The following is an 18,720-nucleotide window of genomic DNA, read 5'->3' on the forward strand; positions in this document are numbered from 1 at the left end:
CTCCCGAATTGCCCGTGTGGTTGAGTGTGTTCACGCTATGTGGAATGGCGGTGCGTCTTTCCCCTTGGATGTTTTGTGAGAGGCAATCTGTTGCTCTTACTTGTATTTCATAATCTGAATGTTGGTATGTGTTGGAATTACAAGACCAGAATATGATGCTGGCCTTTTAGGCCTCTATTCATTTCTCCCTCCCCAGTCTGCTGGCTGTTCCCACTCCCAGTTTGGTGAGGGGTGTCTCCGGTGGGAAAAGAATGCAGGGCTGCTATCGAATGTGAACTCCCAAAGTTTCCCCTTTGTTCACCTTTTCTTTCTGTCCAATTCTCCCTTCCCCAGTCTGCTGGCGGTTCTCACTCCCTGTTCAGCAAGGCGTATCTCCATTGGAAAGTGGACGCAGACCTGTCATCGTCTGGCAAGACCCCAAATTACCCCTTGTTACCCTTTTCCCTCCATCCACATTCCCACCCCATTTGCCCCAACTTCAGTCTGCGTGAGTTCCTCGGTCACGTTTAGAACTTTTGGGAAGCGAAGGATGCTTCGACAGCTGCCAATGTGTTGCCAAGGTTGTCTGAGGAATCAGACCAGAGACTCGGAATGGCTGTGTTGTGTTTTTGTTGTTGTTGTTTTGTGTGTATTTGTGGGTGTTTATTGCTTTCACATCAAACTTTATTCCCTTTTCAATAGTTTTTTTTGTAATAGCATAAAATATTGAAATAAAACATTATTTTTAACTCCCTTGTTCCTGATGTCCTCTGTGTGAGAGGATAGGCCCTTTCGTAAAAAGAAGGGCGTGAAAGCCACACCTGTCAACACCTAGTGTGATACAGCCACGCCTGTCATACAGCCACACCTGTCAACACCCAGTGTGATACAACCACACCTGTCAATACCTAGTGTGATACAGCCACACCTGTCAACACTTAGTGCGATACAGCCACACCTGTCAACACCTAGTGTGATACAGCCACACCTGCTAACACCTAGTGTGATACAACCACACCTGTCAACACCTAGTGTGATACAGCCACACCTGTCAACACTTAGTGTGATGCAGCCACACCTGTCAACACATAGTGTGATACAGCCACACCTGTCAGCCCTTACCTCCAGTCGAGTGTAGCATTCATTGATGAACTTTCTGTGCAGTGACAAGGGATCCTGCAAGACAAACAATCAACTTTTGTCATGTCAACTGTCCCTGCTTTCTGTCTTACACACACACACGCACGCGCGCGTACCTAGACACACACAGAGTATGCATACACATACTTAAACGCACCCACAAACGCACATACACACACTCATACATGATACACACACATACACATATGCACACATACAAATACACATTCACACTATCTGTCTGTCTGTCTGTCAGTCTGTCTGTGTCTGTCCATCTTTCTACAATTTTTCTACATTATTATGTCTGTGCTGGTAAATATTTGTGCTTCTTCCTTTATCATCCAATGTTTCATTTCTCTCGCTGCGTGCATACATGTGTGTGTGCTTGTGTGCATAAGAGTGTGTGTATAGAATAGGATAGAATAGAAAATGTCTTTATTACCAAGTGTACCAGGGTCACAAGGAATATTGGGGGGGATAGTACACAACAAGATGTGAACATAAATCAAAAATCATACACAAACACAGATACAGTAGAAATTTGGATACATACAAGTGCATATCAATATAAAAACTTGTGCATACTCACACGTGCATGCACTGCACACACACACACACACACACACACACGCACGCGCGCGCGCACGCAAACACACACACACCTTTGAACAGAAGCTGCATATTACATGTGGATGGGGCTGATGACTAGATCTCCAGGTAGATGGTTGTTGATTGCGCAGTTCTATTTATCATACTGGATTTTATCTATGCATGAAAAGCGCAAGGTCATGGTTTAAAGCTAAATAGGGGTGCTGCCTTTTCAAGACAAGTGTTGAAGTTTCACACTGAAACACAAGTCGCTCTCAGAGATGAGGGATAAAGTGTAGCACTGACACAGAGAAGGAAAATAATGAGGAAGAAAAGGACTACCTGTGAGTTAAGGTGGTTGTAAGGACAGAGGGACTACCTTTTTCAGGAGTGAGTTGAGGTTGTTGTAAGGATAGAGGGACTACCTTTTTCAGGTGTGAGTTAAAGTGGTTGTAAGGACAGATGGTCTACCTTTTTCAGGTGTGAGTTAACCCTTTCGCTGCCAGGAAAATAAGATTTAAGTGAAATCTATTTGCCAGGGTTTTTTCACAAAAAACAGGTATAATTTTTCCAAAAATTCTGTGCTCTTTATTATTGGAGAAATACCCATAAAAGTATATATTTTCTGAAAGGGAAATGAATAAAGAATACAAAACACATGATGTTTTCCCATTTTATATATTTTAAGTGACATGCTGTTGTTTTGAAATCAGTGTTTTGTTTTTTGTCACATTTTCAACTTGTTCATTACAAACATTAGTCAGGTAATTTGCACTAAAATATCGTATTTTCTGGACAAATGGATATCTGCACACACAAAATCATACTAGAACAACCACAATATAAAAAAACTGAAAAAGAAATAGATGCATTGTGACTTCTGCAAGTGATAATATGGATGTGAGGCCACACCCCCTCAGTCTCCACCCCCCTCCTCTTCACCCCTCTTACACGGTCACTTCATCCAGTTCTCATCAGACCGTGTTGGCTGAGTGCCAAGAAAATAGCTCATACTGTGTCCTGCTAAAAATTCGGTGACTTCTGTCATCTGCTAGAGCTGAACAGCCGGCATCACTCACTGAAAGGCGTATCTTGGCCACTCTCTTGATTGCTCCCTTTATTTTCTATCAAATAGTCCTATAAATGTTCACCACTGTCTTCTCCTTCGAATTTATGATTCAATTCTTTCTGAGCATCAGCTAAAGAAAGTAATCTTGGTTGATTTAGTTCGCCACGATCGCATGTCTTGAGCACGGAGTCAGTCCGACATTTTGTTGAGCGAGCGAGGAGAGGAGCCAGGCAAAGACTGCGGCCAGTAACCCAACCAAAATGTTCAAATAAAGGACTGCCTTATGACGCAGATGGTGTTTCTAGCTATGAATAGAATCTAGAAAGATTCCCCAAGCTAAAGCTACCAGCATTTTTGTCAACGAACTGAATGCAATGCAGGGAAAAGTCAGAATATTTCGATGACGAGTTATCTCGTCATTGTGGCAGCGAAGCGTACATGCTTTCCATGATGAGTTATCTCGTCATAATAGGCAGCCTGGGGGTTAAAGTGGTTTAAGGACAGAGGGACTACCTTTCATAGAAGTGAGTTAAAGTGGTTTAAGGACAGAGGGACTACCATTTTCAGGTGTGAGTTAAAGTGGTTGTAAGGACAGAGGGACTACCTTTTTCAGGTGTGACTTGAGGTGGTTGTGAGGACAGAGGGACTACATTTTTCAGGTGTGAGCTGAGGTTGTTGTAAGGACAGAGGGACTACCTTTTTCAGGAGTGAGTTGAAGTTGTTCTAAGGACAGAGGGACTACCTTTTTCAGGTGTGAGTTGAAGTTGTTCTAAGGACAGAGGGACTACCTTTTTCAGGTGTGAGTTAAGGCTGTTGTAAGGACAGAGGGACTACCTTTTTCAGGCGTGAGTTGAGGTTGTTGTAAGCCATGTCTAACAGGAGTTGGATGGCCGACTGGGCAATCGCTTCGTCTGGGATGTGCAGACACACCTCCCATAGGTAATCCATGCCCAGTAGATCTCCCTTCTCCACCACCTGTACCCAAACACCTCACACAGGTAATTACCCTCACACCTGTACCCACACACTTCCCATGGGTAATTATAGGTACCTCCTACAGGTAATTACCCTCACACCTGTACACACACCTCCCACAGTTTATTACCCTCACACCTGTACCCATACACTTCCCATGGGTAATTATAGGTACCTCCTACAGGTAATTACCCTCACACCTGTACACACACACCTCCCACAGGTTATTACCCTCACACCTGTACACACATCTCCCACAGGTAATTACCGTCACACCTGTACACACGCCTCCCACAGGTAATTACCCTCACACCTGTACACACACCTCCAATAGGTAATTACCCTCACAACTGTATCCACACATCCCACAGGTAATTATCCTCACACCTGCACACACCTCCCATAGGTAATTACCCTCAAACCTGTACACCTCCCACAGGTAATTACCCTCACACCTGTGCACACACCTCCTACAGGTAATTACACTCACAACTGTATCCACACATCCCACAGGTAATTACCCTCACACCTGTACACACACCTCCCACAGGTAATTACCCTCACACCTGTACCCACACATCCCACAGGTCCTTGCAGGTACCTCCCACAGGTGTTTATACTCACCTGTACACACACCTCCCACAGGTAATTATCCTCACACCTGTACACACACCTCCCACACAAAATTATCCTCACACCTGTATACACACCTCCCACAGGTAATTATCCTCATCTGTACACATATCTTCCACGGGTAATCACCCTCACACTGGTATATGCACCTCCCACAGGTAATAATCATCACGCCTGTACACACACCTCCCACAGATAATTATCCACACTATCATACACACACGCCTCCCAAAGATAATCCATTCCAATGTACACATGCACCTCCGAAAGGTAATTACCCTCACACCTTTATACATACGTTTCCCAAAGGTAATTACCCTCACACCTGTACACACACACCACCCAAATGTAATCCATTCAAATGTACACACACACATCCCACAGGTAATACTGTACACACACACCTCCTAAAAGTAATCCATTACATGTGTTGGGTCACATGCAGTGTGTACACATTAATCAGTTAGGTCAAACATGGTGTGTATGCACTCACCAGTGTGTTATTGGGTCGCTTCAACTTGTGCTCCTTAAGGTTGACGCTCTCAAAGAAGCACTTGAAGCAGAGGAAGCCCTTTTCACTGAGACGAGCCGGCTCCAGCCGCAGGATTTCCTTTTGGAACAGCTGGGTTTGTGTGTCCGTCTCCAGGTCCATCAGACCTTTCTTCATCCACTCGTAACACGTCTGGCATCATACATAATTCCTTCATCCACTTGTAACGCATCTGGCATCATACATCATTCCTTCATCCACTTGTAACACATCTGGCATCATGCATCATTACTTCATCCACTTGTAACACATCTGGCATCATACATAATTTCTTCATCCATCTGTAACACGTCTGGCATCATACATCATTTCTTCATCCATTTGTAACACGTCTGGCATCATACATCATTTCTTCGTCCATTTGTAACACGTCTGGCATCATGCATCATTCCTTCACCCACTTGTAACACATCTGGCATCATACATCATTCCTTCATCCACTTGTAACACATCTGGCATCATGCATCATTTCTTCATCCACTTGTAACACATCTGGCATCATACATAATTTCTTCGTCCACTTGTAACACGTCTGGCATCATACATCATTCCTTCATCCACTTGTAACACATCTGGCATCATGCATCACTCCTTCATCCACTTGTAACACATCTGGCATCATTTCTTCATCCACTTGTAACACATCTGGCATCATACATAATTTCTTCATCCACTTGTAACACGTCTGGCATCATACATCATTCCTTCATCCACTTGTAACACATCTGGCATCATACATCATTCCTTCATCCACTTGTAACATGTCTGGCATCATACATCATTCCTTCATCCACTTGTAAACATGTCTGGCATCATACATCATTCCTTCATCCACTTGTAACATGTCTGGCATCATACATCACTACTTCATCCATTTGTAACATGTCTGGCATCATACATCACAGGTTTCCATGGTGACTCACCTCACAGTCCCAGTCACATGTTTCCATAGTGACTCACCTCACAGTCCCAGTCACAGGTTTCTATGGTGACTCACGTCACGGTCCCAGTCACAGGTTTCCATGGTGACTCACCTCACCGTCCCAAGTTTCCACGGTGACTCACCTCACAGTCCCAGTCACAGGTTTCCATGGTGACTCACCTCACGGTCCCAGTCACAGGTTTCCATGGTGACTCACCTCACTGTCCCAGTCACAGGTTTCCATGGTGACTCACCTCACGGTCCCAGTCACAGGCCCGGGGATTGGCGACCAGTGTGGACCAGATGTCTCGTGCCCGACTCCAGGGCAGGTACAGCATGCCCTCCTGCAGCACGTACTGCAGGAAGTTCAGGTGAGTGGACATGTACTGTAACACATCATCACAACGTACTGCAGGAAGTTCAGGTGAGTGGACATGTACTGTAACACATCATCACAACGTACTGCAGGAAGTTCAGGTGAGTGGACATGTACTGTAACACATCATCACAACGTACTGCAGGAAGTTCAGGTGAGTGGACATGTACTGTAACACATCATCACAACGTACTGCAGGAAGTTCAGGTGAGTGGACATGTACTGTAACACATCATCACAACATACTGCAGGAAGTTCAGGTGAGTGGACATGTACTGTGACACATCATCATCATCATCAATACCACATTCTGCAGAAGTTCAGGGAACACTGAGAGTGACTTTGAGCATTTCAAAAGTATCATGTGAAATGACATGGTTATGGGAGAATGAAAGGGAAGACTCCAAGATGTCTTTGTAGACGACAGCGATGAGGAAGTGACTTGGTTCTGTATCCAGAGGGGGTCAGTTGTTTCAGTTTAGGTTCATGACCTTGTGATTGTTTCGGTAAAAAAAAAAATGATATCAAAGTTATTTTCAAAAATATAATCAGAAATACAGTTAGTCTTTTGGCTGGGTATATCAACTCACACTGGAGTGACTGTATCATGATGTATATCAACTCACAGAGGAGTGGCTGTATCACCATGTATATCAGCTCACAGAGGAGTGGCTGTATCACCATGTATATCAGCTCACACTGGAGTGACTGTATCATGATGTATATCAGCTCACAGAGGAGTGGCTGTATCACTATGTATATCAGCTCACAGAGGAGTGGCTGTATCACTATGTATATCAACTCACAGAGGAGTGGCTGTATCACCATGTATATCAGCTCACAGAGGAGTGGCTGTATCACCATGTATATCAGCTCACAGAGGAGTGGCTGTATCACTATGTATATCAACTCACAGAGGAGTGGCTGTATCACTATGTATATCAGCTCACACAGGAGTGGCTGTATCACTATGTATATCAGCTCACAGAGGAGTGGGTGTGTCACTATGTATATCAGCTCACAGAGGAGTGGCTGTATCACTATGTATATCAGCTCACAGAGGAGTGGCTGTATCACTATGTATATCAGCTCACAGAGGAGTGGCTGTATTTCTATGTATATCAGCTCACAGAGGAGTGGCTGTATCACCATGTATATCAGCTCACAGAGGAGTGGCTGTATCACTATGTATATCAGCTCACACAGGAGTGGCTGTATCACTATGTATATCAACTCACACAGGAGTGTGTGTGTCACTATGTATATCAACTCACAGAGGAGTGGGTGTGCAACTATACATATCAGCTCACACAGGAGTGGCTGTATCACTATGTATATCAGCTCACAGAGGAGTGGCTGTATCATGATGTATATCAGCTCACAGAGGAGTGGCTGTATCACCATGTATATCAGCTCACAGAGGAGTGGCTGTATCACCATGTATATCAGCTCACAGAGGAGTGACTGTATCATGATGTATATCAACTCACAGAGGAGTGGCTGTATCACCATGTATATCAGCTCACAGAGGAGTGGCTGTATCACCATGTATATCAGCTCACAGAGGAGTGGCTGTATTTCTATGTATATCAGCTCACAGAGGAGTGGCTGTATCACCATGTATATCAGCTCACAGAGGAGTGGCTGTATCACTATGTATATCAACTCACAGAGGAGTGGCTGTATCACTATGTATATCAGCTCACACAGGAGTGGCTGTATCACTATGTATATCAACTCACACAGGAGTGTGTGTGTCACTATGTATATCAACTCACACAGGAGTGGCTGTATCACTATGTATATCAGCTCACAGAGGAGTGGCTGTATCACTATGTATATCAGCTCACACAGGAGTGGCTGTATCACTATGTATATCAGCTCACAGAGGAGTGGGTGTGCAACTATATATATCAGCTCACACAGGAGTGGCTGTATCACTATGTATATCAACTCACAGAGGAGTGGGTGTGTCACTATGTATATCAACTCACACAGGAGTGAGTGTGTTACTATATATAACAACTCACACAGGAGTGGGTGTGCAACTATGTATATCAGCTCACAGAGGAGTGGGTGTGTCACTATCTATATCAACTCACACAGGAGTGAGTGTGTCACTATGTATAACAACTCACACAGGAGTGGCTGTATCACTATGTATATCAACTCACAGAGGAGTGGCTGTATCACTATGTATATCAGCTCACAGAGGAGTGGGTGTGTCACTATGTATATCAGCACACAGAGGAGTGGCTGTATCACTATGTATATCAGCTCACAGAGGAGTGGCTGTATCACTATGTATATCAACTCACACAGGAGTGGCTGTATCACTATGTATATCAACTCACACAGGAGTGGCTGTGTCACTATGTATATCAACTCACACAGGAGTGTGTGTGTCACTATGTACATCAACTCACACAGGAGTGTGTGTGTCACTATGTACATCAACTCACAGAGGAGTGGGTGTGCCACTATGTATATCAACTCACACAGGAGTGAGTGTGTCACTATGTATAACAACTCACACAGGAGTGGCTGTATCACTATGTATATCAACTCACACAGGAGTGGCTGTATCACTATGTATATCAACTCACACAGGAGTGGGTGTGCAACTATGTATATCAGCTCACACAGGAGTGTGTGTGTCACTATGTATATCAACTCACAGAGGAGTGGCTGTATCACTATGTATAACAACTCACAGAGGAGTGGGTGTGTCACTATGTATATCAACTCACACAGGAGTGGGTGTGCAACTATACATATCAGCTCACACAGGAGTGGCTGTATCACTATGTATATCAGCTCACAGAGGAGTGGCTGTATCACTATGTATAACAACTCACACAGGAGTGGCTGTATCACTATGTATATCAACTCACACAGGAGTGGGTGTACCGCCCGTCCACCAGAGTGCTGGGGAGAAGTGAACTCAGGTCCCCGGCAGCGGCCACAGCCTGTTTGTGACACTTGACCAGGGAGTTTGTGACCAACTTCATCACGTCACAGTTCTTGTTCAGTTCATGGATCACTCCCTGCTCACAACACATCATCACTCCCTGCTCACAACAAACATTATCACTCCCTGCTCACAACACATCATCACTCCCTGCTCACAACACATCATCACTCCCTGCTCACAACACATCATCACTCCCTGCTCACAACAAACATCATCACTCCCTGCTCACAACACATATTCACTCCCTGCTCACACCCCACATCATCACTCCCTGCTCACACCACACATCATCCCTCCCTGCTCACATCCCACATCATCACTCCCTGCTCACACCACACATCATCACTCCCTGCTCACATCATCACTCCCTGCTCACAACACATCATCCCTCCCTGCTCACAACACATCATCACTCCCTGCTCACACCCCACATCATCACTCCCTGCTCACACCACACATCATCACTCCCTGCTCACATCATCACTCCCTGCTCACATCACACATCATCACTCCCTGCTCACAACACACATCATCACTCCCTGCTCACAACCCACATCATCACTCCCTGCTCACACCACACATCATCACTCCCTCAGTCCCTGTCACACCACACATCATCCACACATCATCACTCCCTGCTCACATCATCACTCCCTGCTCACAACACATCATCACTCCCTGCTCACATCACACATCATCACTCCCTGCTCACAACACATCTTCACTCCCTGCTCACAACACATCATCACTCCCTGCTCACAACACACCTCACATCATCACTCCCTGCTCACATCACACATCATCACTCCCTGCTCACACCACACATCATCACTCCCTGCTCACATCATCACTCCCTGCTCACACCACACATCATCACTCCCTGCTCACACCACACATCATCACTCCCTGCTCACACCACACATCATCACTCCCTGCTCACATCATCACTCCCTGCTCACATCACACATCATCACTCCAAGCTCACAACACACATAATCACTCTCTGCTCCCATCATCACTTCCTTCTCGCATCATCACTCCCTGCTCACAACACATAATCACTCCCTATTCACATCACACTCAACACTCCCTGCTCACATCATCACTCCCTGCCCATAACACACATCACTCCCTGCTCGCAACAACACTCCATGCTCACAACACATCATCATTCCCTGCTCACATCATCACTCCCTGCCCATAACACACATCACTCCCTGCTCGCAACATCACTCCCTGTTTTCAACACACATCATTCCCTGCTCACATCATCACTCCCTGCCCATAACACACATCACTCCCTGCTCGCAACATCACTCCCTGCTCACAACACACATCATCACTCCCTGTCCACAACATATCATCCCTCCCTGCTCACAACACACATCATCACTCCCTGTTTTATTAATAAAGCTGTTCTATTTATCATGATGAGATGATGAAGGTTACAAATCTGTTGAATGGTAAGCATCCATCCCAACACACAACAAAGACAGTGACAGTTACGTCTGAATGGTATGCATCCGTCCCACCACACAACAAAGACAGTGACAGTTATGTCTGAATGGTATGCATCCATCCCACCACACAACAAAGACAGTGACAGTTATGTCTGAACGGTATGCATCCATCCCACCACACAACAAAGACAGTGACAGTTATGTCTGAACGGTAAGCATCCACCCCACCATATAACAAAGACAGTGACAGTTGTGTCTTAACGGTATGCATCCGTCCCACTACACAACAAACACAGTGACAGTTATGTCTGAACGGTAAGCATCCATCCCACCATATAACAAAGACAGTGACAGTTATGTCTGAACGGTAAGCATCCATCCCACTACACAACACAGTGACAGTTATGACTGAATGGTATGCATCCGTCCCACCACACAACAAAGACAGTGACAGTTATGTCTGAAGCGGTGCAGAAGAGTGGAGTGAAAAGGGCAATGATTGTGGATACAGGGGACAGGGGCAGGGAAAAAGGAAACTGTGTCAGGTAGAGAGAGTGAGTCAATCAAGGGGGAGAGGTGCAGGGAAAAGGCAAACTGTGGCAGAGAGAGTGAGTCAATGATAGGAGGTGGGGGGGGGGGGGCAGGGAAAAAGCAAACTGTGGCAGGTAGAGAGAGTGAGTCAATGATGGGAGGTGGGAGCAGGCGGGGCAGGGAAAAAGCAAACTGTGGCTGGTAGAGAGAGTGAGTCAATGATGGGAGGTGGGGGGTGGTGGAGGGAAAAAACAAACTGTGGCTGGTAGAGAGAGTGAGTCAATGATGGGAGGTGGGTCAGGGAAAAAGCAAACTGTGGCAGGTAGAGAGAGTGAGTCAATGATGAGAGGTGGGGGGTGGGGGCAGGGAAAAAGCAAACTGTGGCAGGTAGAGAGAGTGAGTCAATGGGGATGGGGGGTGGGTGAGGGGGGCAACATGCTGCAGCAGGTACAGAGAGTGAGTCAATGATAACATAAGATAAGATGATAAGAAGAACTTTATTATCTCATTAAGAAATTACATCAGGCACGACAAAACAAACGTAGACAATTACTCGACACAAAACATTAAACACGACTTCATTAAAAAGAATCAATAACATGTAACAGATTCATATAAAACATATTGTATATATTCACTTCATCAAAATGTTGTAATTAATCATTATTGTAAACATACTGAAATACACCAAGGTTAACACTGCATGTGTTATACTGCACATAAATTCAGACAAGATAAGAATGATTTTATTACCTCATAAAAGCGAAATTACATCAGGTGCGGTAGCGCATACAAACATGCGCATGCTCACACACACACACACATGCACACAGACACACAAAATAATAAAAATGCCTTAATTAAGCAGGAACAGCAAACATATGTATACGTTTTTCATGTAAAAAAAACAAAAACAAAAACAATAACAACAAACAATAAAACAAACAAACAAAATTATAAAATATAAAAAAACTATAATATTAAAAAAATCACAATATTCGCTTTAAAATGTAATTGATAATCATTACATTGTAACTATCAGTATACACATACACACATATTGTGACACATACATGTATACATAGTTCTCAGGAATTTAAAAGGTGAATTGAGCGTGGTATAAAGGGGGGAAGGGGGCAAACTGCGGCAGGTAGAGTAAGTCAATGATGGATGGGTGGGGGGGACAAACTGCAGCAGGTAGAGTGAGTGAGTCAATGATGGGGGGGGGGACAAACTGCAGCAGGTAGAGTGAGTGAGTCAAATGATGGGGGGGGGGGGACAAACTGCAGCAGGTAGAGAGAGTGAGTCAATGATGTGGGGGGGGGACACACTGCATCAGTTAGAGTGAGTCAATGATGTGGGGGGGTGGGGGACAAACTGCAACAGGTAGAGTGAGTGAGTCAGTGATGGGGGGGGGGACAAACTGCAGCAGGCAGAGTGAGTCAATGATGGGAGGGGGACAAACTGCAGCAGGCAGAGTGAGTCAATGATGGGAGGGGGACAAACTGCAGCAGGTAGAGTGAGTGAGTCAATGATGGGAGGGGGACAAACTGCAGCAGGTAGAGTGAGTGAGTCAGTGATGGGGGGGGACAAACTGCAGCAGGCAGAGTGAGTCAATGATGGGAGGGGGACAAACTGCAGCAGGCAGAGTGAGTCAATGATGGGAGGGGGACAAACTGCAGCAGGTAGAGTGAGTCAATGATGGGGGGGACAAACTGCAGCATGTGGAGAGAGTGAGTCAATGATGGAGGGGGGGACAAACTGCAGCAGTTAGAGTGAGTCAATGATGGGGGGGACAAACTGCAGCAGGTAGAGTGAGTCAATGATGGGGGGTGGGGGGGACAAACTGCAGCAGTTAGAGTGAGTCAATGATGGGGGGGGACAAACTGCAGCAGGTAGAGTGAGTCAATGATGGGGGGGGGAGACAAACTGCAGCAGGTAGAGAGAGTGAGTCAAAGACTGGGAAGGGGGGGGGGTTAAAGAAAAAAGAGGTGAGTGCACCAACCTTGTCAGCCTTCTGGAAGCTGGCCTTGATGATGTTCTTGCTGATGTTGGTCAGCTGTCGCAAGGCTGGGAGCACACACGCCCCCTGAAACCATCACCATGCATTCTGTCAACACCCTGAAACCATCACCATGCATTCTGTCAACACCCTGAAACCATCACCATCCATTCTGTCAACACCATAAAACCATCACTATACATTCTGTCAACACCCTGAAACCATCATCATACATTCTGTCAACACCATGAACCATCACCATACATTCTGTAAACAGCCTGAAACCATTACTATAGATTCTGACAACACTCTGAACCACCACCATACATTCTGTCAACACCATGAAACCATCACCATCCATTCTGTCAACACCTTGAAACCATCATCATACATTCTGTCAACACTGAACCATCACCAAACATTCTGTCAACACCATGAACCATCACCATACATTCTGTCAATAGCCTGTAATCATCACTATAGATTCTGTCAACACTGAACCATCCCCATACATTCTGTCAACACCACGAACCATCACTATACATTCTGTCAACAGCCTGAAACCATCACCATACATTCTGCCAACACCTTGAAACAATCACCATACATTCTGTCAACACCATGAACCATCACCATACATTCTGTCAACAATCTGAAACCATCACCATACATTCTGTCGACACCCTGAACCATCACCTTGCATTCTGTCAACACCCTGAAACCGTCCCCATACATTCTGTCAATACCCTGAAACCATCCCCATACATTCTGTCAACACCCTGAAACCATCATCATACATTCTGTCAACACCCTGAAACCATCCCCATACATTCTGTCAACACCCTGAAACCATCACCATCCATTCTGTCAACACCTTGAAACAATCACCATACATTCTGTCAACATGACAATCCATTCTGTCAACACCCAAAAACCATCACTATACATTCTGTCAACACCCTGAAACCATCCCCATACATTCTGTCAACACCCTGAAACCATCACCATCCATTCTGTCAACACCTTGAAACAATCACCATACATTCTGTCAACACTCTAAACCATCACCATATATTCTGTCAACATCACCATCCAATCTGTCAACACCCTGAAACCACCACCCACATTCTGCCAACATCATCATATATTCTGTCAACAACATCATACAATCTGTGAACACCCTGACATTATCATCATTTGTTCTTTCAACATCCCCTTACATTCTGTCAATATCATTGTCCATTTTGACATTATCATACATTCTCTCAACATCATCAGTGTTCACACCATCATATATTCTGTCAACAACCTGACATCATCATCATCCATGTCAAAATCCTTAAATGTAATCATACATCATTAATAACAACAACAACAATAATAATAATAATAATGATAATGATAATAATAATAATAATAATAATGGATAATAATAATAATAATAATAATAATAATGATGATAATAATGGATAATAATAATAATAATGATAATGATAATAATGGATACTTATACAGCACACTATCTAGAAATCTGCTCTAGGTGCTTCACAAAAACACTTTTATTTACATAACACATTACATCATTCTGTCAACATCCATACATTCTGTCAACATCACAATACAATCTATCAACACCCTGACATCATGCATTCTTGTCAACACCATCATACATTCTGTCAACACCCTGACACCATCATCATCCATTGTGTCAATACATTGAACATACGCATACATTCTGTCAACATAACAATACAATCTGTCAACACCCTGACATCATCACCATACTGTCGACTTTATCATACATTCTGTCAACATCCTCATAAAATCTATCAACTACTTGACAACATCATTGTTCTTAATGTCTTCAACACACTTGCTGACATACTACAGAGAGTGATAGATACTGTGAGGGCTACCTTCTTGATGTCGTCAAAACACTTCTGGACGTACTACACAGAGTGATAGATACTATGAGGGCTACCTTCTTGATGTTATCAACTCACTTGTTGACATACTACACAGGGTGATAGATACTGTGAGGGCAACCTTCTCGATGTCGACACACTTGTTGACTTACTACAGAGGGTGATATATACAGTGAGGGCTACCTTCTTAATGTCATCAACACACTTGTTGATGTACTACAAAAGATGATACATACTTCTGGGGGTCTACCTTCTTGATGTTGACACACTTGTTGACATAGTACAGAGGGTGACAGACACTGTGAGGGCTACCTTCTTGATGTCGTCAACACACTTGTTGACGTATTGCAGCTTGACGTGCTCCTTGACGCTGTAGGAGTCGGACAGGATAGCGTGGTGCTCGTCCAGTGCCTGCTCCACCAGATGGCGTGACAAGGCAGGCAGGTGAGCCAGGTCCCACAGCAACTCCAACACCTGTCGCCATCACCACCTTTACCTATATCATCTTCATTATCAACTCCAACACCTGTCGCCATCACCACCTTTACATATATCATCTTCATTATCAACTCCAACACCTGTCATCATCATCACCTTTGCCTATATCATCTTCATTATCAACTCCAACACCTGTCGCCATCACCACCTTTACATATATCATCTTCATTATCAACTCCAACACCTGTCATCATCATCATCACCTTCACTAAAATCATCATCATCATCACCTTTACTAACATCATCTTTATCATCAACTCCAACACCTGTCATCATCATCACCTTCACTAACATCATCATCATCATCATCATCCCCTTTACTAACATCATCTTCTTTATCAACTCCAACAACTGTCATTATTATCAACAACATCACCTTTACTAACATCACCTTCATTATCAACTCCAGCACCTGTCGTCATCATCATCACCTTTACTAACATCACCTTCGTTATCAACTCCAACAACTGTCATTATCATCACCAACATCACCTTAAATAACATCACCTTCATTATCAACTCCAGCACATGCTGTCATCATCATCATCACCTTTACTAACATCACCTTCATTATCAACTCCAGCACCTGTTGTTGTAATTGTCACCACTACTATCATCATCTTCATTATCAACTATTCCCTTGCACACTGTGACATCATCAACATCCTAACATGGGTTCATGGGGGACTGTTGTTGTTGGAGGGACGTGTTGACGGTCTCCACTCTGGGGAGGATGCTCACTCAGTCTGGCTCCACAACTGCCATTATTGTCGTCAGCAGGGAGCTTAGTGCGTGATGTCCTAAGTACATCAAATCAGAACAGGCACTACCGAACACCACCGAATTGACTCTGCAACAGTGCAGGGTCCCCTCTGGTGTGTGGCCTCATGGTGACCTAACATTGATGGTTCCCTGCGGACTACTGGCGCTGGGACTGCGACAGACGAATCTGGGTGTGGCTGTGTATGGGAGACTCGGAATGAGCAGTGTGGAAGTGATACAACAGAAATGGTGCAGATGATGGGGCAGCAAAAAAACCCAAAAAAAAACCCCAAAACATCTTTATACTTCTCAAACACTCCACACACATGCCAACATCAGGCAAAATGACTGAGGAGGAAATCATGTCACTTGTCATAAACCATTTCTTTCTTGAATTATATCATGCATAAAAATTTTTTTTAAAGACAACTTCATGACCCAGGCAATTCATCGAGTCCCTTGTGCCCCCCCCCCTCCCCCGGCCCGCCCCCCATCCACCTCCCCCGACAGAAGGCCAGGCTTGTAGTAGTATTGATCCTGTACACCTCACCAGACCCACCCCCCTCCCCACCCCCACCCCCACGAGAGAAGGCCAGGCTTGTAGTAGTATTGATCCCATACACCTCACCACCCCACAACCCCCACACAAGAGAAGGACAGGCCTGTAGTAGTATTGATCCTGTACACACACACCTACTGACAGAAGGCCAGGCCTGTAGTAGTATTGATCCTGTACACCCACTGACAGAAGGCCAGGCCTGTAGTAGTATTGATCCTGTACACCCACTGACAGAAGGCCAGGCCTGTAGTAGTACTGATCCTGTACACCCACTGACAGAAGGCCAGGCCTGTAGTAGTACTGATCTTGTACACCCACTGACAGAAGGCCAGGCCTGTAGTAGTATTGATCCTGTACACCCACTGACAGAAGGCCAGGCCTGTAGTAGTATTGATCCTTTACACCCACTGACAGAAGGCCAGGCCTGTAGAAGTACTGATCCTGTACACCCACTGATAGAAGGCCAGGCCTGTAGTAGTATTGATCCTGTACACACACACCCCTGACAGAAGGCCAGGCCTGTAGTAGTATTGATCCTGTACACCCACTGACAGAAGGCCAGGCCTGTAGTAGTATTGATCATGTACAACCACTGACAGAAGGCCAGGCCTGTAGTAGTACTGATCCTGTACACCCACTGACAGAAGGCCAGGCCTGTAGTAGTACTGATCCTGTACACCCACTGACAGAAGGCCAGGCCTGTAGTAGTACTGATCCTGTACACCCACTGACAGAAGGCCAGGCCTGTAGTAGTATTGATCCTGTACACACACACCCCTGACAGAAGGGCAGGCCTGTAGTAGTATTGATCCTGTACACACACACCTACTGACAGAAGGCCAGGCCTGTAGTAGTATTGATCCTGTACACCCACTGACAGAAGGCCAGGCCTGTAGTAGTATTGATCATGTACAACCACTGACAGAAGGCCAGGCCTGTAGTAGTACTGATCCTGTACACCCACTGACAGAAGGCCAGGCCTGTAGTAGTACTGATCTTGTACACCCACTGACAGAAGGCCAGGCCTGTAGAAGTACTGATCCTGTACACCCACTGATAGAAGGCCAGGCCTGTAGTAGTATTGATCCTGTACACACACACCCCTGACAGAAGGCCAGGCCTGTAGTAGTATTGATCCTGTGCACACACACACCCCTGACAGAAGGCCAGGCCTGTAGTAGTACTGATCCTGTACACCCACTGACAGAAGGGCAGGCCTGTAGTAGTATTGATCCTGTACACCCAGTGAAAGGAGGGCAGGCCTGTAGTAGTATTGATCCTGTACACACCCTGACAGAAGGCCAGGCCTGTAGTAGTATTGATCCTGTACACCCCCTGACAGAAGGCCAGGCCTGTAGTAGTATTGATCCTGTACACCCAGTGACAGGAGGGCAGGCCTGTAGTATTGATCCTGTACACACACACCCCTGACAGAAGGCCAGGCCTGTAGTACTGATCCTGTACACACACACCCCTGACAGAAGGCCAGGCCTGTAGTACTGATCCTGTACACACACACCCCTGACAGAAGGCCAGGCCTGTAGTAGTACTGATCCTGTACACCCCCTGACAGAAGACCAGGCCTGTAGTAGTATTGATCATGTACACCCACTGACAGAAGGCCAGGCCTGTAGTAGTACTGATCCTGTACACCCACTGACAGAAGGCCAGGCCTGTAGTAGTATTGATCCTGTACACACCCTGACAGAAGGCCAGGCCTGTAGTAGTATTGATCCTGTACACCCCCTGACAGAAGGCCAGGCCTGTAGTAGTACTG

The 18,720-nt window shown here is 45.2% G+C and overlaps 1 protein-coding gene across 3 annotated transcripts in view; it reads right to left on the reverse strand.

The window, feature by feature from the left end:
* Nucleotides 1-18,720, reverse strand: part of LOC143279915 (ubiquitin carboxyl-terminal hydrolase 24-like) — a 132,141-nt gene that overhangs the window by 87,588 nt on the left and 25,833 nt on the right. For all 3 annotated transcript variants that reach the window (XR_013054969.1, XR_013054968.1, XM_076584244.1), the window contains exons 14-20: nucleotides 15,437-15,598; nucleotides 13,203-13,286; nucleotides 9,127-9,279; nucleotides 6,111-6,242; nucleotides 4,878-5,066; nucleotides 3,611-3,751; nucleotides 1,102-1,155 (exon numbers count right to left, since the gene is read on the reverse strand). Coding sequence is in view for 1 of the 3 variants with exons in the window: in XM_076584244.1 (XP_076440359.1) it covers nucleotides 1,102-1,155; nucleotides 3,611-3,751; nucleotides 4,878-5,066; nucleotides 6,111-6,242; nucleotides 9,127-9,279; nucleotides 13,203-13,286; nucleotides 15,437-15,598 (915 nt within the window). In the remaining 2 variants the exon portion in view is untranslated. The remainder of the gene's footprint in view (nucleotides 1-1,101; nucleotides 1,156-3,610; nucleotides 3,752-4,877; nucleotides 5,067-6,110; nucleotides 6,243-9,126; nucleotides 9,280-13,202; nucleotides 13,287-15,436; nucleotides 15,599-18,720) is intronic.

The sequence above is a fragment of the Babylonia areolata genome, chromosome 3, assembly GCF_041734735.1.
Source record: "Babylonia areolata isolate BAREFJ2019XMU chromosome 3, ASM4173473v1, whole genome shotgun sequence".
In the NCBI taxonomy this organism is placed as follows: Eukaryota; Metazoa; Mollusca; class Gastropoda; order Neogastropoda; family Buccinidae; genus Babylonia; species Babylonia areolata.